General features: G+C 42.7%; 1 protein-coding gene and 1 long non-coding RNA gene across 3 annotated transcripts in view; one reads left to right on the top strand and one right to left on the bottom strand.

Moving 5' to 3' along the window:
- LAMTOR5 (late endosomal/lysosomal adaptor, MAPK and MTOR activator 5) overlaps positions 1–15,256 on the top strand; it is a 301,434-nt gene extending 286,178 nt beyond the window's left edge. The window contains exons 2-5 of one of the 2 annotated variants that reach the window (XM_050746998.1): positions 8,704–8,821; positions 10,061–10,122; positions 12,444–12,561; positions 14,925–15,256. In XM_050746998.1, coding sequence (XP_050602955.1) covers positions 8,787–8,821; positions 10,061–10,122; positions 12,444–12,561; positions 14,925–14,985 — 276 coding nt within the window. In that variant the 5' untranslated portion in view covers positions 8,704–8,786 and the 3' untranslated portion in view covers positions 14,986–15,256. Of the gene's footprint in view, positions 1–8,105; positions 8,822–10,060; positions 10,123–12,443; positions 12,562–14,924 lie in introns of those variants that run through there. The other variant, XM_050746986.1, reaches the window with a different exon arrangement.
- Positions 426–8,596, bottom strand: LOC126930305 (uncharacterized). Its single transcript, XR_007717562.1, has 3 exons — positions 8,463–8,596; positions 4,398–4,518; positions 426–695 (listed from the first exon to the last, which is right to left on the bottom strand). It is a non-coding gene; the product is annotated as an uncharacterized LOC126930305 (long non-coding RNA).
- Positions 15,257–17,267: the final 2,011 nt, after the last annotated feature.

The raw sequence follows: 17,267 nt of genomic DNA, 5'->3' as shown, positions 1-17,267 counted from the left end.
TCTGACTTCAGGGGAAGCAGTGATTGCAGGGTTACGTTCCTCCTGCAGAGGGGCCTTGGTACTGCTGGCAATTATGTGTGTGTAGTCACACCAGGAACAGGAGCGGCAGGGGCATTTTCCTCATGTATGATTTGAAGCTTTGTCACTAGAAACTTAGACTGAGCTCTACAGTCCTCCGAATTCCACAAGCTACCCAATGTCTTTTAATTAACTTCCTTTCCTATTCTTTAAACCGGAGTCAGCTTCTGTTGCTTGCAGCTGAGAATGCTGAATACATTCTAATCCAAATTTGCCTCAGCTGTCATTTCTTGAGATCCTAATTACAACAGCTTTCATTTGTTCAGTGCTTACAATGGTGCCGGGAACTGTGCTAGGAGCTTTATATTGCATTGTCTCATGAAATTCTCATGACACTGCAAGGTAAGTACAGTTTATGGTGAATTTATCTTCCCATTTATAGTGGGGAGAAACTGAGGTATCAAGGCATCAGAGGATTTGTCCAGGGGCTTACAAGAGGGTACTAAAGTGTTGGGATGGTAGCCAAGTTCTTGGATTGCAACGGAGATTGTGGGAGTCCAGAAGAAATCTTTGTGCTCTGCTCTCCATGCTGGGGTGGGGGGTAGAACTCTAAGCAGGTCATTTTGTCTCCATGACATTCTCTTCTCTGAGGTAAGAATCAGTAACACCCTTCTAATCTGGAGATGGTGAAGTAAAGACAAAAATATTTTACTGTCGAAGAAGGAGTTTTCCAGGACAACAGCAGAGATAGCTGACAATGGTACATATTGTTACCCCACAAAGAGGGTCTCTAAAACCCACTGGGGAACACGGGGTAGAAATGGATGCAGAGCAAAAGAAGCTGCAAGCCTGAGTTTGACTAAAAGCCTCAGTGCACAGTCCTGCATCACAAATACGTTTTAATACAGGTAATTTCTTTTCCATTCATTCGTAAGCACTTATTTCATTTACCCAATTCCAAGGCCAATAAATCTTGGCATTAAGGCTAATTTGATGTATATGCCGACAGTCTAATTAAGGACAGGGTATTTTATCAGCTCCTCTAAATTTTCATTTCTCTGGTCCATGATTTTTTATACTGGGTTGATCTTTTTTTTATTCATAAGGGCTTCATTCCCATTTGTCATGGCTGCATTAACTGGGCATCTAATGAAGACTTGGATATGAAAGTCTGCATCTCATTTATCTTCTGTAGCAAAATTAATAAAGCAGCAGGAAAATAGTTTCCTGTACTGGAACTTCTTTAGCCCATCCTGAGTCATCTAAAATGTATTTTGCTTGTGTTTTCCAGAATTCGAGCTCAACTCTAAACTTTAGGAGACAGTGTCCAACTTCAACTTCTATCCACTGACAGGCCTTGCGTACCCTGCTTCCTGCCCCACCTATTGCTCCGACATCGAGTAATCAAGTGAAAATGAGGTTGTTAGGGTGGGCCTCTTCTTCTTGGAAAGGCTTGAACTGGAATGGCTGGGAGCTGATTTTCCCACTCATCCCCTCTACCCACATTTATTGAGCTTCTTCTGTAGGTCAAGCTCAGAGATATAAAACAGACTCAAGAAGGTCACGGTCAAATAAGTCATGACACCACTGTTGGCCAATGTCCAGTGAAAGAAATATATCTTGGCCAAAGTTCAAGGTTGGGAGTAAGCTGGAAAGATCATTTGCTCTATCTTTTTGCCTTGGGGAGAGTGACCCTCCCAACCAGTGCTTCTATTATTGAAGGGCTGCCAAAAGTCTGTGATACTTTTGACTTTTAGACTTTATGGGTATATGAGCACATACATCCACAAAGGTTTCCTAGGGCTGCCATAACAAACTGGGTGTCCTAACCAACAAGAATTTATTGTCTCACAGTGCTGGAGGGTAGCAGTCCAAAATCAAGGTGTCAGCGAGGTTGCTTCCTTCTGAGGGCTGTTAGGGAAGGATCTGTTCCAGGCCTTGGCTATAGATGACTATTTGTTCTTTATGTCTCCTCACACCATCTTCCCTCTATGTACCTCTGTGTCCACATTTCCCCTTTTCATGAGGACACCAGCCATACTGGACTAAGGCCCACCCTAACGACCTCATTTTCACCTGATTACCTCTGCAAAGGTCCTATCCGGTCACATTCGGAGGTACTGGGGCTTAGAACTTTGACATATGAATTTTGGGGAGACATAATTCAAGCCATAAAAATGAGTCTCTCTGAAGCTGGTTTAAAGCTCTAAGACAGCCTCTTGTAGTACAGTATAGCTGGAACACCAGAAAGAAATTTAAGAATCAGAAGTTAAAGGTCCAAATTAGCCCCTTCCCCTCTCTGAGCCTCAGATTTCTTCTCTGTAGAATACGAGATCTGGACTGGGCCTGCTAAATCCCCTCACAGTTCTCGGGTTGTGTGGTTGATGAAGTGATAGAAATTGAAGCACTGTCGTGGGGAGGTTAATGGTCAGGCTTCACCACTTACAAGCACGGTGATCTTCAGCAAATATTTATCTTCTGAGCCTCAGGGTTTTGTTTCATTTTTTAACTGTAAAAGGGGGATAGTGATGTTAGCTACTTCAAAATGATGTGAGGACCAAGAGGCCCTCTGAATTGCCTGGCATGCCATTGTCACCCCATGTACATGAACTGCTGATGATATTACTACCAATCACGACTAGGAGTCAGGCTTTGAATCTACACCTCAGCTCTCAGATGGTGTCCACTATAAGAAGGCAGGGCTGTGTCCCCATCCTGTTCTGCATCGGGGTCCTGTGCTGCAGCATGAATGCAGTAAGATGCTTTTGCCAGCAAGACTCTCATGATCCTTGTGACGGGCCTGTCCTCATTTCCACCTTATGCAAATTCTACCTTATTCCATTCTAGCCCAGCTCCTTCACATTCATATTAGGGTTAGGACTAGAATTTCAGGTGACTTTTTTTCTTGCTGTATTTTATCATTTTTATGCTATAGAAAAATCTAATAAAAAGAATAAAATATACTGATCTAATTTAACATAGCTTTATAAAGCAGGTCTGTAAATCTAGCCCTGCAATTGCAGCGGGATAATTTAGGAATCGGAAAGACTGAGGGGTTGAGGAGGATATATATTATTTATTATTTAGGCGCACCGAGCCAGTCAGATTAACATCCAATGGACTGAGCCCCGAACAAAGAGTCAGGTTACCTTTTAAGCATGTCATGGGGCAGGGGGAGATCTGTGCAGGGGAAAGCATATTACAGAAGCAAGAAACAGTTATTCATTTGAGACATGCATTACATTATTTCTTACTTTTCAAGGACAAACATGTTTTATGACTTGAGTTTATCTGTCTAGTGACCTTGCAGCTGCACAGCTAGGGAAACAGGGTCTTCACAATGCCTGGGAAAGGGAGAGATAAGGCTCACTAGCCACAGACAGAAAAGCAGGCAGTTAATTTTTCAAGGATTCCACCTCTTTCTCTTTCTCAGGGGGATTTTTTTGTTTGTTTGTTTTTTACATACAACTGAGTTTTTGCTTACACATTTTTAAATCTCTTTTAATTCCTGTTTCACAATCCCCCTCTCCTATAAATGCTAGACCACTTGAGGTCTGTACCAATCATTTGGCTCTTACCTTCACTGAACTATTAGTTATTCTCTCAGATGTGTCGTCACCTAGATTATAAGCAACTTGAGGAAACAAACAGGTCTTCTTACTCAGATTTAACAAAACTTATTTATTGACTTCCACAATGCACCAGCCCCTCTTACATAAAGTATCTCATATAATCCTCCCCGCAACCTGATGAGGCAGATAATGGTACCCCCACATCACAAATGAGCCCTGTGAGGCTCAAAGTTCCCATGGATAGTCAGGGGCCAAGCCAGGATCCCAATTTACATCTGACTTCAAGGCCACCAACCTAGCGTAATGCTATCCTTACCCATGTTCTGCCAGCTCCACAGACCCGTGGATTCCTTTCCCTCACCCCAGAACCTTCCGAGTAGGGTTTTCTGTGGCCTTGGTGCCCCCTGGTGGCACAAGAGGACTCATTCCACTGAAAGCCCGTGACCCTGAGCATTATGAGAGTGATTCACAGCCCAGTGTGGACAGCCCTGGGGTAGCAGAGCCCTCTGTACCCAGAGGAAAGCTAGCCTTTCTACCAGAGCTGTGCTTCTTAAACAGACCCTCAGGAGGATTCTGCTTCTGATGGGTCAAGAAGAGGAGTTAGGGTCCCCTGGGCCAGCAGCAGTGGGATGGCAGGCAGGGTCTGTGTTTCCCTCTCTACTTATCCCCCACTTCCCATCAGGACATGTGGGCTTGGGTATTCTCTACTGGACCCTCCTGGCATTTTAATTTTCCAAGAGCTCACTTATGAAAGAGGGGAGAAAGAACAGGAGAAGGTGGTTAAAGTTCAGGACTAAATTTCTTTACCTTAGAGTAAAGGTAACCATAGAGCTCCTTTCCCAAAAGACATCAAGACTCTTCGATAAATCTTTATTGAATTTTTATCATGCTCTATTGCACTAGGGATGCAGAGACGAAGACACTCTTCCTGTCTATGAAAAGTAAACATAAGGGCTGGGTGCTGTAGCTCATGTCTGTAATCCCAGCATTTTGTGAGGCCGAGGACAGCAGATTGCTTGAGCCCAGGAGTTCGAGACCAGCCTGGCAACGTGGCAAAACCCCATCTCTACAAAAAATACAGAAAAAAAAATATAGCCAAGCATGGTGGTGTACACCTGTAGTCCCAGCTACTTGGGAGGCTGAATCATGAGCTCAGGAGGCAGAGGTTGCAGTGAGCCAAGATCGTACCACTGCACTCCAGCCTGGGTGATAGAGTAAGACCCTGCCTCAAAAAGAAAAAAAAAAAAAAAAAGAATTAAAAAGAGAAAAGAATGAACTTCTTCAAAAGTAAACATAAAAGAGTTACAATACAATGAAACAAATGCTCTAATATGAATGTCATGGAACTTTTTCTGTCACCCCAGAAATGGTTGCTGGCACTCAAAACTAAGAACAAAGAATTGTTAAATACCCCACAAGCTAAAAAAAAAAAAAAAGCAGAAAACAATTAAGGGTCAGATACTTTCTCCAACCATCACTCCAGCCCCTAGCACTTGCCCAATTTATATATGCTATTCCTCTCCCACTGCCTCCCTGCACAGGGGCAAGAAAGCAGCAGGGCAGAGAAAGAGGGGGTGGTAAGGAGTAGCCTGCTCTCTCACCTCCCATGTGGCAAGGACATGTGAGCCAGCTATCATCCTCTTCCTACTTGATTTCCCTTAAAAGGCCTCCCTTATACCTTAAAAAGTAATCACCAGCCTTTCTGAGAATCCTTTTTTTTTTTTTTTTTTTTTTGAGACAGGGTCTCATTCTGTCACCCAGGCTGGAGTACAGTTGTGCAATCTCAGCTCACTGCAGCCTCGACCTCCCGGGCTCAAGTGATCATCCCACCTCACACAAAGTACTTGAGACCACAGGTGCTCATCACCCTGCCCAGCTAATTTTTGTGTTTTTGTAGAGACAGGGTCTCCCCACATTGGCTAGGCTGGTCTCAAACTCCTGGGCTCAAGCCATCCGCCCACCTAGGCCTCCCAAAGTGCTGGGATTACAGGCGTAAACCACCATACCTGGCCTGAAAACCACCATACCTGGCCCAGAGAATCCTTTAATCACTAGTCTAGCTTTGAGATAATTTGAGATACCCTGGGGCTACACTGGCCAATACTGTGGCCACTAGCCATGGGTGGCTACTGAGCACTTGAAATATGGCTGGTCTGAATTGAAATGTGCTGCTAACTGAAAAATATACCCTGGATTTTGAAGACAGTACAGGAGAAAAAATGTAAAATATCTCATTAGTATTTTATCAATCACAAGTTGAAATAATAACATTTTGAATATACTATTGGAATAAATAAAATGTTATTAAAATTAATTTCATCTGTTTTACTTTGTTTTGAGACAGAGTCTCATACTGTTGCACAGCCTGGAGTGCTGTGGCTCAATTTTGGCTCACTGCAACCTCCATCTCCTGGGTTCAAGCAATCCTCCTGCCTCAGCCTCCTGAGTAGCTGGGACTACAGGTACGCACCACCACGCCCAGCTAATTTTTGTATTTTTAGTAGAGATGGGGTTTCGACATGTTGGCCAGGCTGGTCTCAAACTCCTGACCTCAAGTGATCCACCCACCTCAGCCTCCTAAAGTGCTAGGATTACAGGCGTGCGCCACTGCGCCCTGCCCTGTTTTACTTTTTTTAATGTGGCTACCAGACTATATTTCCCAGGCTGGACTTGAACTCCTGGGCTCAAGGGATCCTCCTGCCTCAGCCTCCTGAGTAGCTGGGATTACAGGCATGTGCCACTGCACCAGACAGTACTTATATTTTCTAATGCTAAGTTTTAAAGTGCTTTTTCTAAAACTAATATGGCCTATACTGTGTTACCCCTAACTTAACATGAATAATTTCTCTACAGCAGGAGTCCAAGACCCCTGAATTATAACATTCAAACTGGAATTTTGGCTGGGTGCAATGGCTCATGCCTATAATCCCAGCATTTTGGGAGTCCAAAGTGGGCGGATCACTTGAGGTCAGGAGTTTGAGACCAGCCTGGCCAACATGGTGAAACCCCATCTCTACTAAAAGTACAAAAATTAGCCACGTGTGGTGGTACATGCCTGTAATCCCAGCTACTTGGGAGGCTGAGGCAGAAGAATCGCTTGAACCAGGAGGCAGAGGTTGCAGTGAGCTGAGATGGTGCCACTGCACTCCAGCCTGGGTGACAGAGCAAGACTCCGTCTCAAAAAAATAAAGAAATAAACAGACTGGAATTTTAAGGAAGCTGCAAGTTTCACTATGACAGCTGAGGAATAAAAAGGGACTCTGAATGCCAGTGCCGGGTATTGGACTCTGGTTCAATACCAGAGTCTGGTATCTTCCGATCTGGGAGCTGGGAACCAGACTGGAAGGTAGGCTGTAAGTAAAAAGCTGGAGGTGAGAGAGTCGGAAGAAACTTAGCACAAGGAATGATCCATGGAGGGGGCGAAGCTTACCAATTTGAATGTAAATTAGCACCACTTTTTCGGGAGGCAATTTGTAAGTATGTATCAAAAGTCTTAAAAAATGACCATGTCCTTTACCCCAGTCATTCCATTTCTAGCAACTTATAAGGAAATTTTAAAACTGCACAAATATTTAGCTATGAGGATATTCAACCAGCACTGTAATAGCTAAAACAAAAAACAAACAAAAGCAAAAAAAAAAAAAAAAAAGTGTTAGTATAGAGGCTCACCTGCAATCTCAGCACTTTGGGAGGCCAAGGAGGGAGGGTGACTTGAGACTGGGCTACACAGTGAGACCCCACCTCTACAAACTGTTTTTTTAACTAGCTAGGTGTGGTGGGGCGTCCCTGTAGTCCTAGCTTCTTGGGAGGCTGAGGTGGGAAGATCACTTGAACCTACCAGGCTGAGGCTGGACTAAGCCGTGATAGTGCCACTGCACTCCAACCTTAATCCACAATTAAGATACAGCTATAAAATGGAATATTTTGCAACAATTACAAAGGATGTAAGTGAAAACTTGACATGGAAAGACATTTATTCTAAACTCTGTAAAGAAGGCCAGCTACAGAATTGTACCTCCAGTATGTATGTCAATTTTGCTTACAAAAGAAAAAAAAAAAACATGCTGGGCGTGGTGACTCAGCCTGCAATCACATTTTGGGAGGCTAGAGTGTGAGGACTATTGAGGCAAGGAGTTTAAGACCAGCCCGGACAACACAGCGAGACCCCCATCTCTACAAAAAAATGTAAAAATCAGCCAGGCATGATGACTCGAGGCTGTGGTCCTAGCCAGTTGAGAGGCTGAGAGGGGAGGATAGCTTGAACCTAGGACGTCGAGGTTGTAATGAGCTATAACTGTTCTACTGCACTACAGCCTGGGTGACAGCACAAGACCCTGTGCCCCCCAAAAAAATTTTTTTAAAGGCAAACGAAAAAACATTAAAAGTACACATTTGCAAAGACAACTATCTGAAAGGATATTCTCCAAGGGGTTAAAAGTCATCTGTGGACAGTGGGGCCATAGGTGTTTTCCTTTATTTTCACCAGCTTTATAATTAATTTTTTAAAGTTATTTTTAAATAGTCCTACCCAGTCTTCCTTACAAGTTAGGACCCAAATGCCACTCTCTTCCCCTAAACTGTCCGGAGTCCCCTCACCATAATAAGCACCAATGTCTTCGTTAAAATCCCGACACTTTGCCAACACTCAGCTGGGGAGTTGAACCTTGCTCCATCTGGTCCTTTAGTCCCTGTGTGCGTCTTTCCCCCTACGAGCCTACTGAGCCCCTCCCAGAGGTCCCGTGTCTTCCCCGTACTTGCCCCACAGGCTAGATCAGACCCTGTCTGACCCCTGGGTTATTGTAAAACTTTAAGATCTGTCCCCTAGGTCTCGGACTAGGTTGAAGTAGGGTCCAAAGGTTAAAAAACACTGACACAAAATGCCAGGCCACGAACTGAGATACTGAGGCCCGGCTGCAGACCTCTCTCCCTAGAGGGGAATAATCCCTGCGGGACTGTTCCGCCATGGAGCCAGGAGCGGGTCACCGCGCCGGCAGCCCAAGCCTTCGCCAGGCTCTGTGCGGCGGAAGCGCAGTGATGTTTTCCAGTAAAGAACGCGGACGTTGTACCGTGATCAATTTTGTCCCTTTGGAGGCGCCGTTACGGCCCACGCCCCGCTCGCGTCAAGTGACTGAGGACTGTGCTGGAGAAGGACGTGCTGTGCCGCTGGGTTCTGGGTCAGGGTGGTCGGTGGATGGGATGGAGGCGACCTTGGAGCAGCACTTGGAAGACACGTGAGTAGTGCGCGCTTCTTCGGCCTGTTCTGAGGTCGCGGCGGAGGAACTTGAGCGGGACGAAAGGCGCGACCTGCGAGTGCCGGCCAGGGCGTCTCGGGGACGTGTCGCGACCCCTGGGACACGGGATGAGGGGACTAAGCCCTACCCAAGGGCCGCAGGGCGGGGCAGGTGACCCAGAATTAAAATCCTGCCGGGCAGCGCACATTCCCTCTTGAACGAGTCTCCTGGGCCCAGGCCACGGGCCAAAACTGCCTATCTCATTGTTGAAATCGTCTTTAGGGTCAGGGTTGTTCCGCACGAGTTTTAGGAAACGGGTTGACTTTTGGGAAGATTGTGCCGGTTGTGCAGAGTCGAGCCCTGCAGTGTAAACAGACGCGTATCTCCTTGTGTGTAACCTATCAGTTACTTGGTGCTTCAGTAGATAACAATCATCCTTCAAATTTTTCGAACGAGCAGTATCTATGTAGAATTCAAAACTGGAAAAGTATAAAGGGTACAGAGAGACACCTGCCTACCACCGATGTCCCTCAGCTTCCACTTACCCTCCAGGAGGTAACTTAAGAGTTTTTCAACGGCTGTTTTAAATGAGTTAGTACTAAAACATGCATTTTTTAACAAGAGTGAAAACATCCTAGATGTTTTTCACTCAGTGTTTGTGGCCCTGCAGAACTCAGCAGTACATTTTTTTCTCTCATCAGAGAGAAACTGGTTTATTTAAATTAATTAATTAGAACTCTTTTCTTTTGTTTTCTTCTTTTCTTTTCTTTTTTTTTTTTTTTTTTTTTTTTTTGAGACGGAATTTCGCTCTTGTTTCTCAGGCTGGAGCGCAATGGCATGATCTCGGCTCATCGCAACCTCCGCCTCCGGGGGTTCAAGCGATTATCCTGCCTCAGCCTCCCGAGTAGCTGAGATTACGGTCATGCGCCACCACGCCCGGCTAATTTTGTATTTTTAGTAGAGACGGGGGTTTCTCCATGTTGGTCAGGCTGGTCTTGAACTCCGACCTCAGGTGATCCATCCACCTCACACGGCCTCCCAAAGTGCTGGGATTACAGGCGTGAGCCACCGCGCCCGGCCCTAGAACTTAATTTTTTTCTTAGGGTGTGACAATGAAAAAAGATTGAGAAATATTGATTTAAAGCACTTAAAGAATGCCTGGTACATAGAACACCTGTGTGTTTATATTTATTTAAATCTTTTTTCTCCCATTATGTACTTCTGTGTTCCTGGAATTAGAATGAAGAATCCCTCCATTGTTGGAGTCCTGTGCACAGATTCACAAGGACTTAATCTGGGTTGTAAGTATCTCTCATACCAACCATTTGGTGAATTGCACAGCATCTGATGTTGACTTGGAGCCTAGCGTGCTATTATTTTCTAGCTTTTATTTCCTGTTGCCTTGCCAGTTCTTTCTGCATTTGAGAGTAGAGATTATCTCCAAATAACAGTATCAGAAAATTGAAACTTTTCAGTTGGTATTTATGAAGGAAGATGTTCCTTTCAGTCCTATAGCAATAAATAGTTGTCTCTACTAAAAATAATATTTGAATCATTTTAAATTGAGTCTAGAAAGGACTTCAGATAACGGCTGTTAACCATTTATTGAGTGTATTCCATATGCTGAGACTGCTAGGTTTTAAATACATTATCTTTAATTTTCACAACAACCCTGCAAGGTGGGTGGTGTACTATTTTTAAGCTCAACTACACTAAACAAGAAGTGAATAGGCAGTAAAATGGGGTTTCATTGTTGAATATACCTGGTCTCAACCCCTTGCTCTTTCATTTGCTAGTAGTGTGAACATGGACCAAAAAACTACCATTTAGGGCTTCATTTTCTTCACTGAGTTGTTATTTAATAATGGTAATAATCATAGAGTTATATTTATTGAGCTCTTATGTGCCAAGCACCATTGTAAGTGCTTTACATATACTCTTTTATTCCTCATAACAACCCAGTGGGGTAGAAAAAGAAATTGAGGGGCCAGGTGCAGTGGCTTACGCTTGTAATCCCAGCACTTTGGGAGGCCAAGGCAGACGGATAACTTGAGCCCAGGAGTTCAAGACCAGCCTGTGCAACACAGTGAGACCCCCCATCTCTATTTTTAAAATAAAAAAAAAAATATATATATATATATATATATGTTTTTAAAATTTAAAAAAAGAGGCCGGGTGCGGTGGCTCACACCTATAATCCCAGCACTTTGGGAGGCAGAGGCGGGTGGATCACCTGAGGTCAGGAGTTCGAGACTAGCCTGGCCAACGTGGTGAAACCACATCTGTACTAAAAATGCAAAAAAAATTAGCCAGGCATGGTAGCAGGTGCCAGTAATCCCAGCTACTCCGGAGGCTGAGGCAGAGAATCACTTGAACGTGGGAGGTAGAGGTTGCAGTGAGCCAAGATTGTACCATTGCACTCTAGCCTGGATGACAAGAGCAAGACTCCGTCTCAAAAAATAAAAATAAAAAAAAAAGAAACTGAGACACAGAGGTTAAATAATTTGCCTGAGGTCATACAGCTGGTAAGTGGTTAAGCTAGGATTTTTGTCTGGCCCTGAGGCCTCTTAATCACAATTTTTTTTTTTTTTTTTTTTTTTTTTTTTTTTTTTGAGACAAAGTCTTGCTCTGTTGCCCAGGCTAGAGTGTGGTGGCACAATCTTGGCCCACTGCAACCTCTACTTCCCAGGTTCAAGCAATTCTCCTGCCTCAGCCTCCTGAGTAGCTGGGATTACAGGCGTCTACCACCACGCCCAGCTAATTTTTGTATTTTTAGTAGAGACAGGGTTTCACCATGTTGGCCAGGTTGGTCTCGAACTCTTTATCTCAGGTGATCCACCCACCTCAGCCTCCCAGAGTGCTGGGATTACAAGAATGAGCCACCATACCCGGCCTAATCACAATATTTTAAGGTTATATAATATGTATAAAATGCTTACATAGAACTGAGACATAATACTTAATGAATGGTAGCAATTACAGATGAGGAAATAAGTTTGGAAAGGTAAATAACTAAAGCAGTTAATTAGTGACAGAACTAGTAAACCCAAGACTTGTTGCTCCTAAGTCAGGAATGTTTAAAGCTCTGAATTTTTGCTGGAAGGGTAACTGAAAGAGGTAATCTGTGTAACTCAGTTATGTTTAACACGCACATCAGTCATTTGGGAGAAAAAGGGTAAATTTTTGGAAGCATTTGCCAGGCTCACTAATGGAAAGACTGAAATTCAGGTATGGAAATCTAAAACTAAATGAGTTCCTTCAAGAAACCTTCAAGGCCCAAACGTCGGCATCAGATCTGGTCAAAATGTTTTGTATAGTAATGGTACATCCATATGCTCTGCCATAGTGGCATGTCTGTTACCTGATTTGGTTTCAGGTACAGTTAAGTTTGTGTTGCCTTTGTATACAGAATTATATTGTGAAGTATACTTAGTAATTAATTTTCATACCTAGAATTTATAGGTACTTTTGTACCCAAGATTTAGTTACTATAATATATACAGATTAATACAAACATTAATAAAAAGACAATTCTGTTGACATTTTAAAACAACCAGCTAGCTTATTCTAGCAGAAATACTCTGTGAGCAATCAGGTGACATATATCATCTCTGTTTTCTAGGCCGTGGGACCCTGTCAGATGAGCATGCTGGAGTGATATCTGTTCTAGCCCAGCAAGCAGCTAAGCTAACCTCTGACCCCACTGATATTCCTGTGGTGTGTCTAGAATCAGATAATGGGTGAGTAGATTTCAACAGATCCTTTCCTTTTTGTTCAGAAAAATTCCTGGTAAAATTGGCGGGGGCCGGCCCTGTGTTCATCAGTGATTCCTTATTCAAACTACTTTGGGAAAAGTTCTTAATCTTTTGGATCACAGGAACAGACAAGTTGATCCCTAAAGCTAATGTGCTCACAAGACACAATGCTATTTAAATGAAGAATAAGAATTGGCACAAACTATCAGTTTATCAACAAAAAGAAAGTAGTAAATAGCACAAAGGAAAACTAATCCGAGAATAAAACTAATTTTTTTTTCTTTTTTTTTTTTTTTTTTTTGAGGCAGGGTGTTGCCCTGGCACCGGGCTGGAGTACAGTGGTGTGATCATGGGTCACTGTGACCTCAACCCTTCTCAATCGCTCAAGCGATTCACCCAACTCAGCTTCCTGAGTTATAGCTGACACTACAGGTGTGCACTACCACACCCAGCTAATTTTTGTATTTTTTTGTAGAGAGGAGGTTTCACCATGTTTCCCAGGCTGGTCTCAAACTCCTGGGCTCCAGTGATTTGCCCACCTTAGCCTCCCAAAGTGCTGGGATTACAGGAATGAGTCACTGCACCCAGCCAAAAATTACTTCTAAAGTAATAAAATCACTAAAGATATTCCAAGTGATAGTCCTCAGAATAATATGTGAAAAAACATATACAACTGCTACTATCACAGCTTTGTAAAAAGAAGAAACATACAGTCATGCATTGCTTAACAATGGGGATACATTCTGAGAAATGTGTCAGGCAGTTTTGTTGTATGAACATCATAGAGTGTACTTAAACAAACCTAGGTGGTATACCCTATTACACATCTAGGCTGTATTGCTCTTAGACTGCAAAGATTTGTACCTAAATAATGTAGGCAGTTATAACAGTGGTATTTGTGTATCTAAACATAGAGAAGATACAGTAAAAATACGATATAGAAAAATTTTTTTTAAAGTTTTTCTGAATAGGGCACTTAACCACGAAGGGAACTTACAAGAATGGAAGTTGCTCTGAGTGAGCCAATAAAACTTTTTGACCTTTATAATAACACTTAAAACAATTGTACAGCTGCACAAAAATTCTTTTTTAATTTTTTTTTTTCCACTTTTTAGACTTTTGTTAAAAACAAAGAAGAAACACACATTAGCCTAGGCCTGCACAGGGTCAGGATCATCAATATCACAGTCTTCTACCTCCACGTCTTCTCCCACTGGAAGGTCATCCAGGGCAGTAACATGCATGGAGTTGTCATCTCCTGTCTCCTGTAATGATGATACCTTCTGAAATACCTCCTAAAGGACCTGTCTGAGGCTGTTTTATAGTTAACCTTTTCTTAATAAGTAGGAGTGGTATACTCTAAAATAATTATAAAAAGTATGCCGGCCACAGTGGCTCACACCTATAATCCCAGCACTTTGGGAGGCCAAGGCGGGCAGATCACTTGAGGTCAGGAGTTCGAGACCAGCCTAACCAACATGGTGAAACCCTGTCTCTACTAAGAATACGAAAGTTAGCCAGGCATGGTGGCAGGCACCTGTAATCCTAGCTACTCGGGAGGCTGAGGCAGGAGAATTGCTTGAACTCGGGAAGCAGAGATCACGCCAGTGCACTCCAGCGCACTCCAGCGCACTCCAGCCTGGGCAACAGAGCAAGACTCCATCTCAAAAAAAAAAAAAAGTGTAGTAAATACATAAACCATAGCATAGTCATTTATTATCAAGTGTTATGTACTGTACATAATTGTATGTGCTATACTTTTTATGACTGGCAGCACAATTTGTTTACAACAGCATTACCACAAACATGTGAGTAGTGTGTTGTGCTGTGTGACGTTGGGACAGTTAAAAGGTCACTAGGCAATAGGAATTTTTCAGTTCCATTATAATCTTATGGGACTACCATCATATGTAGGGTACACTGTTGACTGAAGCATTGTTATGCAGCACATGACTGTATCATATACATGCAAAGAAAACAAGGACCAGGAAAGCCTTTTTTTTGTAGTTCCAGCTACTGAGGTGGCTGAAGCAGGAGGATTGCTTAGTCCAGGAGTTTGAGGCCAGCCTGGGCAACATAGCAAGAGAGTGCCTAAAAAAAACCAAAACAAAGAACCAGGGAAATATTAACAGTGGTTGTCTGTGTGTAGTAGGATTAAGGATTCATTTTGTGTTTATATGCTATATGTTTATGTATTTCCCAAATGTTTTGTTATGTTTATTGGTTTTATACATAGAGAACAATTACATTATTTTATACATTGTGTCCTAAACCAGACAACATCTTTAATCTTACAGTGAAGTACCACTGATAATGTCTTACTGAATATTTTCTTCCTTGCATTTCAGGAACATTATGATCCAGAAACATGATGGCATCACAGTGGCAGTGCACAAAATGGCCTCTTGACACCTCATATCTGTTCTTCAGCAGCCTGTCACAGGAACTCGATCCTACCTATGTTAATTACCTTATAGAACTACTAAAGTTCCAGTAGTTAGGCCATTCATTTAATGTACATTGGGCACTTTTCTATTTATTTAAGAGTCAATTGCTTTCTAATGCTCTATGGACCGACTATCAAGATATTAGTAAGAAAGGATCATGTTTTGAAGCAGCAGGTCCAGGTCACTTTGTATATAGAATTTTGCTATATTCAATAAATCTGTTTGGAGGAAAATGGATCTTTTCTAGATTCTTTAAACTTAACCAAGTGTTCTTTTTGTTCAGTTATCAAATTGTAATTGTTTTAAAAGGTCTTTGTTCTAAATTACTTGCTTTTGTTTAAGAAGCTTCCTGAAATACCTACATTCTCACCAGGTACATCCATGGATCCCACCCCTGTGCAGTCAGAGATCTAAATATAACTTTTAACCCCTCAATAGCCTACTGACTTAAACATTAACACTAGTTTTCTATGTTTCATGTCTTTTTGGTTTTGTTTTTGTTTTGTTTTTTTTTTTGGTAGACAGAGTCCTGCTCTGCTGCCAGGCTGGAGTGCAGTGGTGCGATCTTGGCTCATTGCAACCTCCGCCTCCCGGGTTCAAGCGATTCTTCTGCCTCAGCCTCCCGAGTAGTTGGGATTACAGGCATGTGACACCACACCTGGCTAATTTTTGTATTTTTAGTAGAGACGGGGTTTCATCATGTTGGCCAGGATCGTCTCGATCTCTTGACCTCGATCCACCTGCCTCAGCCTCCCAAAGTGCTGGGATTACAGGCAATGAGCCACCATGCCCAGCTGTTTTATGTATTATATACTATATTCTTACAGTAAAGTAAGCTAGAGAAAAGAATGTTATTAAAACTATAAGGAAGATAATATATATTTAATATTCATTAAGTAGAAGTGGATCGTTATAAAGGTCTTTGTATATGTCATCTTCACAATGAGTAGTATGAAAAGGAGGGTTTGTCTCACTGTCTCAGGGTGGCAGAGGTGAAAGAAAATTCATGTGTAAGTGGATCCGTGTTGTTCAAGGATCAGCTATACTATATGGCAGGAACTCATTTAATTTTCCTTAACAACCCTATACAGTAGGTACTCTTATTTACCCTATCTTAGGTTTGTGTAACTAAGGCTATGAAATTACCAGAGTCATCATTTGGACTCAGGACTCCAACTCAGAGTCTGTACTCTTTTTTTTGTTGTTGAGATGGAGTCTAGCTCTGTCGCCCAGGCTGGAGTGCAGTGGCATGATCTCGGCTCACTGCAAGCTCTGCCTCCCGGGTTCATGCCATTCTCCTGCCTCAGCCTCCCCAGTAGCTGGGACTACAGGCACCCACCACCACACCTGGCTCATTTTTTGTATTTTTAGTAGAGACGGGGTTTCACCGTGTTAGCCAGGATGGTCTTAATCTCCTGACCTCATGATCTGCCTGCCTCAGCCTCCCAAAGTGCTAGGATTACAGGCATGAGCCACTGCGCCCAGCTGAGTCTGTACTCTTTAACATCCAGACCACCAAATAGGACATGTTGGCTAGAAAATAAATTTTTACATTTGAAAAGTATAGGTCTAGCTGAGTACAGTGACTCATACCTGTAATTCCAGCACTTTGAGAGGTCAAGGCAGGAGATGGCTTAAGCCAAGACCAGCCTGGGCAACATACTGTGACCCCATCTCTACAAAAAAAGCTCTTTTTAATTAACCAGGCATGGTGGCATGGGCCTGTAGTCCAAGCTACTCGGGAGGCTGAGGCAGGAGGGTCACTTGAGCCTAGAAGGTTGACGTTGATGATGTGCCACTGCACCCTAGCCTGGGTAACAGAGCAAGCCACTATCTCAAAAAAAAAAAAAAAAGTTCGCTTCAACCTTTATAGTTTTCAACAACGGAATTGTGCACAAGCAGGCACAAAAGACGGATTCGTTGAACTCGAATGTAGTTCTGTTGCTCTAGCAATTTAACATTTGACAGTGTAAAAACCTCCAGAATATTATTTATCCAAAAATATTAAGCATCTACAAATATAAGGTGCTATGTGAGAACAGCAAACATTTTAGTAAGACATAGCTCCAGTCTTTGAGCTTGTACTTTAATAGATGGGATATATATGTGTGGTCTTCACCATACTTATTAATAACTGACATACATGTTGTTTTATGTCTGACTTCCCCACTAGTATACACACTTTGAGGGCACAAGCTTTGTCTTTTTTTTTTTTCTTTCTTTTTTTTTTTTTTTTTGAGACAG

This window comes from Macaca thibetana, chromosome 1 (genome assembly GCF_024542745.1).
Source record: "Macaca thibetana thibetana isolate TM-01 chromosome 1, ASM2454274v1, whole genome shotgun sequence".
Taxonomy (NCBI): domain Eukaryota; kingdom Metazoa; phylum Chordata; class Mammalia; order Primates; family Cercopithecidae; genus Macaca; species Macaca thibetana.
The sequence above is the reverse complement of the archived record's forward strand: the minus strand, read 5'-3'. Positions and strand labels throughout refer to the sequence as shown.